Consider the following 12,359-nt stretch of genomic DNA (forward strand, 5'->3'; position numbering starts at 1 on the left):
TCAACAAATCTAGAAGTTCTGAGATTTGAATCAGTGTAAACAAAAGGATTGGTATCTGGTTTTTGTTATGAGTACATCCGAGGGCTGTTTTGATTTCTTTTAACATGCTGAACTTGGGATTTCTGTATTGCCTATGTTTAAAATGCCTCTATTATGCCTTTTTGAATATTGCCTTTCATGCATATTAAATGTATATTTTGAGAAAACGAAAGCTTTGCCTTACAAGCATGTAAACCTATTGTAGGAGGCTCCCAAAACAACATGGCATTATAGGGGCACTTTAACACCGGATCTTGGATGATCTGGTGTCATGTGGAAAGGCAAGATAAATAGCTGTTTTGACTTCATATAACATCCATTTGTTTTATCAATATAGGTACCTGTCAGATATAGACCAGGATGGAAAGTTGACTGCAGAAGAGTTTATTTTGGCCATGCACTTAATTGACATGGCCATGTCCAACCTGCCTCTTCCCCCTTTATTGCCCCCTGACCTCATACCTCCGACATTCAGGTGAGTGACCCCACTGATTATATATATATATATATATATGATAATCTCTCATGCCTTGGAATTATCTGCCAATTTAGTCGAAAGTTAGAAATAAGAGAACTTTTATTCTAACAATGCAATTGTTACATTTATAGGATTTAATTCTTTCCTGTTTGTGTAGGAGAGTGCGTTCTGGCAGTGGAGTGTCTGTGACCAGTGTACACACGACAGACCCACGGACTCAGGATGAGCCGGAGGAGGAGGAAAAAGAGGCAGAGAGAAAACTTCCAGGTCAGAGGATAAGAGAGCATCCTGATCAGTTTCACTAACAAATCGGACTCCGATAAAATATTTGTGGTCTCAGATGACAATTATAGACATGAAAAACATGCCCTTTGCAGCTTGCATTTAATGTATTTTTATCTTTTAACTTGCATTTACATCTTGCAGTGCAATTTGTTGTGAGATCTGATACCACTTAGCATTACAAAATGGAAAACACCACTTACCTATTACCACAAAAGCTACATTAATTATAAATGTACTGCCATTTACCGATTTTTAAAAAACATTAATGGCTAATTCAAAGTGCTTTTTCTCATTTTGGCTTATAGAATACCAGGTTTCTGGTTACTTTTATGTATTTAAGAAACATACCTCCTATATAAAATGCTAATAGACAATAGGAGTGGAAAAAAGTAGTTAAAGAAGTTTTAAAGCGAGTTAAGGTCTGGGGATAAAAAAGAGAAATTGCTTGTGTAGTTCAGTGGGATCATTTGTGAGATATTGTTGTTTTAATTGACCAGCATGACAGAAAGTTTAAAGCCCAGCCTGGCAAAACGACAGTTGATGTTTTACGTGTAGTGCAACCTATTACATACTACTTCCATAGTTGTTTATGGTTAACAAAATGCAGTAACATTTTCATTGAATATGGTCAGAACCTGTCCTGACGCCCTTTGAAACTGGTTTCAGTTATCTCGACACAATCACTGTTGCATATGGCTTTTAATATGGTCAAGTGTATCACCAAAAACAGTTCATGCTAGATGTAAAAGGTTGCTACTATGTTTTAAATGTAAAAATCGGTCTTAAAATAGTTTCTGTTCCTCCCCTCAGTCACATTCGAGGATAAGAAACGAGAGAACTTTGAGCGTGGAAACCTGGAGCTGGAGAAACGTCGGCAGGCACTGCTGGAGCAACAGAGGAAAGAGCAGGAGCGACTGGCGGCCCTGGAGAAAGAGGAGCAAGAGAGGAAGGAGAGAGAACGACTGGAGCATGAGAGACGCAGACAGCAGGAGCTGGACAAACAACTGGAGAGACAGAGAGAGCTGGAGCGACAGAGGGAGGAGGAGAGACGCAAGGAGATCGAGAGAAGAGAGGTGAGTTCAAACATTCTCAATGCATGTTTAACATTATCAGCATCAGATGTAACCTCTTGAGCATGTGTTGTGTGTGAAGGCTGCTAAGCGGGAGCTGGAGCGTCAGCGGCAGTTAGAGTGGGAGAGAACACGCAGACAGGAACTGCTCACCCAGAGAAACCGAGAGCAGGAGAACATCGTCCTGCTCAAAGCACGCAAGAAGACACTTGAGTTTGAACTGGAGGCTCTGGTACTTGCACTTCTCTACACTTTAATGTTACTAGGCAAGACACTCCAGTTTTATAGGGTAAAAATGTTAACTTGTAGGTATGACCATAATTCCTCCTTGGATTAAGAAAATTAAAAAAAAAAAAATTTTGTATGAAAAGTTTGGCTAATTAAATATGCACTCATTTGCATATATTACTAGAACTGAAATTAAGTTAAAGGTATAAACTGAGGGGATTTTGGATATCTCTTTTTATCACTACATGAATCGGAAAATACAACCATGTTTTTAGGAATAAAAGTTGTAAAAAAAAAAAAATCAGGGGAATGATAAATGAACAAACCCCTCTGTAAAAACCTTCAGAATATAGATGGGTATAAAGACTGAATGGTTTTAAGTGCTACTGAAGTAAAGATTTCTGACTCGATGCATTCAACTCATTTTGACCAAACAGCTTTAAAATATGTATTATAATTTGAATCTACAGATGCAGATAAATAATAGTGCAATAAAATAGACAAACAAAAGTATATTTTGGATATTTTCTGTCCACAAGTCCAAAGAAACACTTATTTAAAAGAAAAAATTATAAACATTTATAAACATTTTTCTGAAGTGTTTTGCCTTAAAAAATGTAAATATGTAAGCTTGGTCATACATCAGATATAATCACATTAATAAGGCAGTTAAAAAAAGACATGTAGACTAATTTTAAAGCTGCCTTTCATGATTTCTCCACGGAATCGGCAGCACCAAACAGAATTGTAATCTGTTTGAGGGGCTCATATGCATAATAAACCCATGTTAATCTGATGCTGAGTTTAGTAGTTTGACATCTGTTGTTCTTCTTGGCTCTTATCTAGAACGATAAGAAGTCACAGTTGGAGGGTAAACTGCAGGACATTCGTTTCCGTCTCTCGGCTCAGAGGCACGAGATCGAGAGCACCAATAAGATGCGAGAGCTCCGCATTTCTGAGATCACCAGCCTACAACAGCAGCTGCAGGTGTGCACTACTTCTCATTTCTCTCTTCTTTCTCTTCACTTGCCTCCTACAGAGTTTAAGCCCCTCATGGACAGAGACAAGTGCTTTACACTATATAAATCTCGTTTCTGTGCAATTATAAACAATAAGATATACATTTTAAGTTGCTCTGTACAAAAGTGTTTCAAAGAAATCCAAATATTTGGTGTGTTTCTGTCTTTTGTCTCTATCAGGAGTCTCAGCAGTGGTTGAGTCGGTTGATTCCTGACAAACAGTGTCTGAATGACCAGCTGAAGCAGGTTCAGCAGAACAGTCTGCACAGTAAGAAGCCTTTCCTCTACACCACTTTAAAGATCCAGGCTAGTTTTCTGATTAGATATTATAACACTAGATGTTTAGGTGCAAACCAGAGTCCATCTCAACAGATTAGCTGGTGTCTGCTCATCTTATGTGGTTACCTGATTAAAGTGGTAATCAGCTGCCTTTAGTACTGACTGTGGTGCCTTGTGTCTTTGTCAGTGTTATAAATCATAAAAACTAAATGTTGGAGTTCATGGGTTCTGTCTTCTACCATTATTATTTCAAAGTTTCTATAAAATTACTGGGATTAAAACTGATGATCAGCCCAATGAGTCTTTGTTTCGCGAACCGGTTGAAATTCAGGACACTCAATCAAGGTGTGTTTGGAGTTCTCGCCCTAAACACGCCCACATAAAGCCTTTGTAACATTTAAACCAACAATGATCTAGAATCACTGTAGTCTGTAGAAGTTGCTGCAGACTGGTTATATTTGGTACTGCAAGAACAATTTTACAAATTAGCTGATTGAGCACAAAAACAACACCTGGAGTCGCAGAGGCAGGTAAACAGTCAAGAATTACAGGTGCTGGTCGTATAATTAGAATATCATCAAAAAGTTGATTTATTTCACCAATTGCATTCAAAAAATGAAATTTGTATATTCTATTTATTCATTTCACACAAGACTGATATATTTCAAATGTTTATTTATTTTAATTTTGATGATTATAACTGACAACTAAGGAAAATCCCAAATTTGGTATCTCAGAAAATTTGAATATTACTTAAGAACAATACAAAGAAAGGATTTTCAGAAATCTTGGCCAAATAAAAAGTATAAAAATGAACAGTATTAGCATGTACAGCACTCAATACTTAGTTGCGACTCTTTTTCCCTGAATTACTGCAGTAATGCATGGAGCGTGGCATGGAGTCGATCAGTCTGTGGCACTGCTCAGGTGTTATGAGAGACCAGGTTGCTCTGATAGTGGCCTTCAGCTCTTCTTCATTCTTGGGTCTGGCATATCACATCTTCCTCTTCACAATACCTCATAGTAGGGGTGGGCGATATCTCGATATTTAAAATATATCGAGATATTTTTTAAACACGATATGGATTTTGACATATCGTATATATCGATATATTGTTTATATTCTGATTCCGCCACTTTGCTTGTTTGCCTTCCCTGTGCTGTGCTCGCCCCCGCTCGCTCGCCCCCCGCCTACTTGCTTTTGTCCCCTCTCACCTCGCGTGTAGAAAACTAGTAAAAAAAAAAAAAAAAGACAACTGGCTCCATTATATGGCGAACGGCAGACAGATGTCTACTGTAGGGCCCAATGAAACGCGGACGGAATCACGGAAACCAGTCATAAAAATGGAATTTACAGTTTAACGCGGAATGTCACGGAATTGGTCAAATTTTAAATGAATTAATCAAAAGTCGGTCATGCACTTACATCAATTCGCGAAATGGACTAATATCTGCAAATATTAACCCGGAAAAGTCTATTTAAATATGAATCCTGCATGTTCTGCGTGTCTGTGTCAACGAATGGAGCAGAAGCGCGTCTTCATTCATTAAACACGGAAGCTCGCATAACGCTCGCGCTGATTTCATTGTCTTTCCTCTCTTTAAATAAAGACGTGAACACATGAGGAACATCCCCAGAACTGCTCTGAGAGTCACTTCATGAGCATCTGACCGTTTGATTTGAGTAAGACTAGCTCATATCACGTCATAGACTGTGGTATCACATACACAGAACTGTAAAGGTAAACCCGTCAAAAAAGTATTTGACAGAAATCTATTATTATTGTACAGCAGAATGTAAATAGCCCACTACTACTACTATTAAAATGAAACGAACATAATTTTATAAGGAATAATCACACAACATTTCTCCCATGTTTTATTTTTAATAGTAAATCCCCTTTGTTTACCAAAAAATAAAGTTTGCTTAATTTTAAATAATTAAAAGATAAATTAAATGAATGTTTTATGCCTTCATTTGATAATCAGAAAAATGTAAATACACAGAATTTCTGAAGGGAAAAAAACATTTCACATAAGGCTATTTTAAGAATTGTTTTTAACTAATTAAGTTGTTTTTATGCATTTAAATAATTGCACATGCTAAAACACAGAATTAGGTAACAATAAAACATATGGTGAAGAAAAAAATAAAATGTTTCATAGGCCCCTTAACATGTAATATTTGCCATATTTGTTTTTGAAGTAGTTTTTTGTGGGTTATTTTTCCTGTAAAGATATCGAGATATATATCGTATATCGAGATATAGCAAAATATATCGAGATATATTTTTTGCTCCATATCGCCCAGCCCTACCTCATAGATTTTCTATAGGGTTAAGGTCAGGCGAGTTTGCTGGCCAATTAAGAACAGGGATACCATGGTCCTTAAACCGGTACTGGTAGCTTTGGCACTGTGTGCAGGTGCCAAGTCCTGCTGGAAAATGAAATCTGCATCATCATAAAGTTGGTCAGCAGCAGGAAGCATGAAGTGCTCTAAAACTTCCTGGTATACGGCTGTGTTGACCTTGGACCTCAGAAAACACAGTAGACCAACACCAGCAGATGACATGGCACCCCAAACCATCACTGACTGTGGAAACTTTACACTGCACCTCAAGCAACATGGATTGAGGTCTCTTCCTCCAGACTCTGGGACCCTGACATCCAAAAGAAATTAAAAATTTACTTTCATAAGAGAACATAACTTTGGACCACACAGCAGCAGTCCAGTCCTTTTTGAAGGGAGACGCTTCTGACGCTGTCTGTTGCTCAAGAGTGGCTTGACACAAGGAATGCGACAGCTGAAACCCATGTCTTGCATACGTCTGTATGTAGTGGTTCTTGAAGCACTGACTCCAGCTGCCGTCCACTCTTTGTGAATCCCCCCCACATTTTTTAACCCATATTGGGTTTTGTTTCACAATCCTCTCCAGGGTGCGGTTATATTTCCACATCTTTTCCTTCCCTTCGTGCTTGGACACGAGCTCTGTGAACAGCCAGCCTCTTTTGCAATTACCGTTTGTGTCTTGCCCTCCTTGTGCAACGTGTCAATGGTCGTCTTTTGGACAACTGTCAGCAATCTTCCCTATGATTGTGTAGCCTACAGAACAAGACTGAGAGACCATTTAAAGGCATTTGCAGGTGTTTTTAGTTAATTAGCTGATTAGATTGTGGTACCAGGTGTCTTCGATATCGAACCTTTTCACAATATTCAAATTTTCTGAGATACTGAATTTGGGATTTTCCTTAGTTATAAACATAAAAATTTAAAGAAATAAACATTTGAAATATATCAGTCTGTGTGTAATGAATGAATATAATATACAAGTTTCACTTTTTGAATGGAATTAGTGAAAAAAATCAACTTTGATGATATTCTGATTATATGACCAGCAGCTGTATATGGTCAGATTTGTGAACAGAGCATTATTTTAACAGTATTCCTGTTTGTTTTGCTCATTAAACGGTTGAATCAAGAGCAGTTTTAGTGGCCATTTTGATGATTAAAGCTTCCTTTTGTTTAAATCGGTGTAAAAGGGTGAAAAATAAATCGATTTGCAGAATGGTCCACAAGGATTTTAATCTCTCAGGAATTCTTTTTAATTGTTGTCTGATCATTTCTGCTTTGTAGGAGACTCTCTGTCTAGTCTTCAGAGGGCCATTGAAATGAAGGAATCCACCAAACAGCAGCTGAAAGAACAGCTGGACGCTGTGGAGAAAGAGACGCGCTCCAAACTATTGGAGATAGACGCCTTCAACACACAGCTGAAGGTACTGAAGCCCTGAAAGACCTAAACAAACACACACACTTACACAGACAGAGATAAATTTGCTTCAGTTGTGTTAGTTTTGTAGTTACTTGACAATTTTTTGTACTGTTATGTTTTGCGTTGTGTGTGTGTGTGTGTGTGTGTGGGTGTGTGAAGGGGCCAAAATGAACATTTGTGCAACATTTGCATTAAATTGGCTTTGGTAAATAAAATTAAATAAATTACTCGGTCCATTAAATAACTTCTGTAATCAAATAACTGATGGAAGAAAACACATTTTAACAATCATCTGAATACTTTAGATGATATACATATACAATAAACAATAAATAGCTGTTTCATGGCTAATAAGAAAAACTGGTAAATTTGCTGAAGTCACCATTGACAGTTTGGAGCAGTGTTCGTTTTGGCCCCTTTGTGTTTGTGTGAATGAAAGAGGAAGTAAGAGAGAGTGTATTTTGAGACATCATTGACCTTCCACCCAGTGTATGTGATAAAACCAAGAGAACATCTTATTTTTGTCCTAATGTGCCTTCAGAATAATGGAAAGAGGGTGTGTGATAAAGTAGAAGTATTTTGACTGCGTCACACAATCTCTTGTTCCTCTCTCACTGTATCTGCCTGCTGCTCACTCTGTCATCCTCATCCTCTCTTCATCCTGGCTGACTCCCTCTCAACTCCCCTCGCTCCACCATGTTTATATGGCTTGGTTGGCCCTCGTTGTTCTGGCTTGACCGTGCTTTACCCCGCTTTACCCTTCGTGACGGTACAGTCCTTGGGGCTGTTCTATCAGACCCACACTGCTAGGATGGAGAACCTGCAATCGGAGCTACTTAACGAAGAGCAGAGGGGGCGACAGGTAGACAACCCCCAGAAAACTAATACTAAACTATTACCATCTACTCACAGCACTGTGCTCTCTGTTGTCCTGTATGAGGGGAGTGAGAGTAGCACACTTCCAGTTGTGTGTTGTCTTGACTACTTCCTTTTTCTAAGACATCAACAGGGCTCTACAATAAGGAAGGGGTTTTTTTTTTGTTTGTTTTTTTACCTGCCCTTGTCATATTTTCATTTTGGATGACCAAACTCAAAATACTACAAAACTCCTAATAATGATAAGAATAATAATTCATGATAATGTGGTACCTGTGCACTGACTGACACACGCTCAAAGAAAGCCGGCTGTCACACATGCGTGAATGGTGAAATACTTAGTGACGTCAGCATGCCCCTCTTACTGAGTATTCCTGTAAACATATTCAGTTAAGTGAATATAAATAGTTGGGAGAAAATGTAATGCGTATTGGATCTGTGCATTAGGTCTTAAAGTTACAGCAGCCTAATATACCTGCTGCTGTCTTTAATAATGATCAGTATATTTAAATCATACAGTGAAGACTTTATAGAGTATATAGGTAATTTCTTAAAACCTTGTTTGTATCTTTTATCTTATTGTGTGCAATTTCTTTCTTAATTTCAAGAACAAAATAAAAAATAACCCCACATACAAGTTAGTGTCAGATCAAAAAAAAATGGTCATGTATGTCTTCATCTATTGTACATATTCCAGGATATTCTGGAAATCACAGTCACAAAATCAGCCATATTAAATTTTCAATTCTCTCAAATGTATTGTCTTTATTGTTGAGCCCTGATGAATATTATTCCTGAAAGAATAGTTTTGGAGATTTTTTTCTTTTTTTTAAGCCTGTAACTCGCACTAATTAACAGAGCAAAGGCTTCACTGCTCAGCTTTGGTTCAGATGTCGCATCTGGTCCGTTTATTTCACCCTTTAAATAAATAAGATAAATAAGCTTAAGAGGCTCTGCATTGTGTAGAGCTGAGCACACATCAGAACAGAGTGCAAAGACAATGAGGATGATAATGATGATGATGGTGTGACCTTTGACCCGTCACCATATGGGTGGCTCTGTGTCTCTTGCAGTCAGGGAGCTCTGTGGACGAGGTGCTGTTGGACTGTCTCGCAGCACTGCTGGCCTGTTTGAAGCATATAGACTTCTACTTCCAGGTCATCCCTCCCTCTCCCCTGACCTTTGTTTTCACCCTACACCACGTCCCCTGCTCATGTGTCTCACAACACCTCCTCCAGCTCCCTTTGAGAAGCCCATCAAAGGCAGCTCTAGCTATTCTAAACCTTCACGCATTGGTAGAAAGCTATGCCTTTTTGTGCACTGATCTGAGGCAGATCATGGTAAATAACACATAAGGTTGATTGTGCTGCTTTTTTTTCCAAGCCGTGTGTCAATTAGTTCCAAAATCTTATGCATAAACACCTAAACATCATTTTTTTTAGTTCTTTTTTTTATATATATACACGTGCTTTTAAATGTCGTAGCACCCATTACAGAATTTTTACTGTCATTTACGTTTTAGTCACTTTAGAAGTGCATTATTTTGCAAAAATAGACTAGCTGGTTGGCAAAAATAGATTCGCTTTTCTGCGAAAATAGATTAGCTGTAAACTCTATTACTCCAAATTTGACACGCATTGTACTGCAGTGATCGGTCTTTCTTTCCATCTGATAGGAATTTAGCATTTATATTTAGTTGCATGCTGAACAATTCTTTCTTTTCATTTTTATTATTGTTTAACTGTTTAAAGTAATTTTATAGGTTCAGGTCATTTAGTCATATTAATATTGGTGTGATCAAGAAAATGCTATACAGACTTTCCCTGCAAAATTTAGGCTACATTTAAAAAGGAAGAAGAAGAAATAATTAGTCAGTGAAGTTGTTAACAGAAGGAAACTTCAGTGTGTGGATTTACAAATGCATTAAAAAGTGCATGTCTGGTTCATGAAATCTAAACACTCACACCCTTTTACACTGGTTTGGGGTGTATATATAAGTGTGTTTTACACTTGAATGGCTAACTTTCTCTTGTCTTTCTAGAGTCTGTGTTTTACTAATCCTCTTGCAGTGATCTTTCTTGATTGTGTAATTCAATGGGTAAATTGTGCTCAGGTGACATTCAACATTTAACAGAAATATAGCTTCGATAAGAGATCCCAGACAAGAGAAACATACTTAAACAAAAAAAAAAAATTAACATGACTCCTTTACCAAATCCTGATTGTGTTTCCCAAAGAGCTTGCTTGTTGGTGGAATGGTCTGCCATTACATAATTGGCAGCGTTTCCATTGGTCTGCTGAGAAACAGTCTGTTATTTCGTCTCTTGTGGCTTCTGTGGTTCATGTGACCTTACCCAGCAGGCATTGCAGCCTGCCATCATGAATGCAATGGCTATGCAGTTTGCGCTTGGACCATGCAAGTGTATTAAATATAAATGCACTGAATTGGCTGTCAGTCAGTTATTACATTAGTGAATCATTTATATTAACATTATAAATGGTTAATCATACAGTCAAGCACAAAATGTATATGCAGTGTACTGTTTTTAAATTTTCTATTTTAAATAATTAAAATGTTTAGAGATAGCAGAGAGCATGAAAATTGAGATTTTCAATATTTTTAGATGGTAACTTAAGAGCTATAGTCAGAAATTTGTTTCAGTATAAAAACCAAATAGAGGTTATGTGACTGAGACTTTGAAAAGTTTGTCCAGACAGCACTTGCAGGGCACAGCTGTGAACGTATCTGTGTGTGTGAGAGAGAGGGTGAGCGCAAACAGAGCCCCGTTGCCCCCTATACTCCCCCTTACCTGTCCTCCAATATCCCATCATGCATTGCAGGAGCTGAGAGAAATCCACAACAAACAACAGAGGCAGAAACAAAAGGGGCTGGAGGCTGACATCACCCAGCCATCACATGACAGGAAGTCCACAGAATTGCAAGAGTCTAGGTATTTTATGCCTTTGCATGGCCATTCTTTGTGAGGGGAAAATAATAATTTGACTTTTCTAACTGGCATTCATTTTGTCTCTTACTTCCTTCAGGTTGTCAGGGACAGAAGATGGCATGTCTCCTGCATGGAGAGATGATGGGCTGGGTAAAGCGCCCACTCCTCCGGTGTCTCAGGCTTGGAGAAGCCAAGTGAGTGAAGCGGAGAACCACAGCAGAGCCGAAGTACAGGATAACCTCTCCAAACTCCTCCCACAGCATCCGCAATCGGGGAAACTCCCGGCTCAGTCGCCCTGGTCTATGGCAGGTGAGACAAAAGAAGATTGTTGAACCAGACAGACATGAATTGGATTGGTTTCTTAGCTGTTTTTTATTTGTTTATCAATACTGAGATGTGTTAAGCTCACCCTAAATGGGGTAACCCAATATAACTTTTGTGTTTATGTTATAGATAAGATTCCAGTGTCTGGCTTTAATCAGGGTAAGGTAAAGGTGGTCTACTATAGAGCACTGTATCCCTTTGACGCCCGCAGTCATGATGAGATCACCATCCATCCTGGAGATATAGTGATGGTAAGCCATTTTTAACATCTTAATAATAAGAAATGTGTCTTAAACAGCAAATCGGGATATTAAAATGATATCTGAAGGATCATGTGGCACTGAAGACTGGAATGATAGCTGCTGAAATTGAGCTTAGAATAAAACAATATAAAAGTTCATTTAATTTGTAATAATATTTGACCATATTGCATGCAAATAAATGCAGTCTTGCTGTGTGTAAATTACTTCTTTCAAAAACAATTAAAAAATCGTACAATCCCAAACTTTTGAATGGTAGTGTGTATAGACGATTTAAAGCAATAGTAATCCACAATTATTTTATTTTACTTTGCATGTAATTACTGTTGTTTACTGTTTGAGAAATAGTTTTAGCCCTATAATGTGTGCTTAAATTTTCTGATTAGGCCTGCCATTAAAGGTTTAAACTAGGGTAATTACATGATTTGCCGATTAATATAATTAATCACAAATTAAACGCAAATAATTTTTGGCTGAAAGATAAAATCGATATTCTGTTAAATGAGAAACGCATTTAAAGGACATTACAAAAAGTAGCTTTAAAGGAAAAAAATATATTGCATGTAATGTAAGATGACAACTAAGTCAAGACCAGGGTGGGGACATTAAATGCTTTAATATTTTTAACATTATTTGTTTGAAAATTAGTTGCACCAAGTTAATGTGTTAAATCAACAGCTGTAGGTCTGATGTGTTCTTGCCGGAGAGTGTGTACTTGTCTCGGCCTTGTGTGAGAGAGAATATATTTGTGCTGTTAGTGTGTACATGTACTGACCTCTGACC

General features: G+C 37.8%; 1 protein-coding gene across 5 annotated transcripts in view; it reads left to right on the top strand.

The window, feature by feature from the left end:
• Positions 1 to 12,359, top strand: part of LOC128018435 (intersectin-1) — a 43,926-nt gene that overhangs the window by 18,135 nt on the left and 13,432 nt on the right. For all 5 annotated transcript variants that reach the window (XM_052603946.1, XM_052603934.1, XM_052603927.1 and 2 more), the window contains exons 10-19: positions 377 to 514; positions 675 to 784; positions 1,613 to 1,875; positions 1,955 to 2,104; positions 2,947 to 3,087; positions 3,300 to 3,387; positions 7,033 to 7,172; positions 10,886 to 10,995; positions 11,090 to 11,301; positions 11,446 to 11,567. In XM_052603946.1, coding sequence (XP_052459906.1) covers positions 377 to 514; positions 675 to 784; positions 1,613 to 1,875; positions 1,955 to 2,104; positions 2,947 to 3,087; positions 3,300 to 3,387; positions 7,033 to 7,172; positions 10,886 to 10,995; positions 11,090 to 11,301; positions 11,446 to 11,567 — 1,474 coding nt within the window. The remainder of the gene's footprint in view (positions 1 to 376; positions 515 to 674; positions 785 to 1,612; positions 1,876 to 1,954; positions 2,105 to 2,946; positions 3,088 to 3,299; positions 3,388 to 7,032; positions 7,173 to 10,885; positions 10,996 to 11,089; positions 11,302 to 11,445; positions 11,568 to 12,359) is intronic.

The sequence above is a fragment of the Carassius gibelio genome, chromosome A1, assembly GCF_023724105.1.
Source record: "Carassius gibelio isolate Cgi1373 ecotype wild population from Czech Republic chromosome A1, carGib1.2-hapl.c, whole genome shotgun sequence".
NCBI lineage: Eukaryota > Metazoa > Chordata > Actinopteri > Cypriniformes > Cyprinidae > Carassius > Carassius gibelio.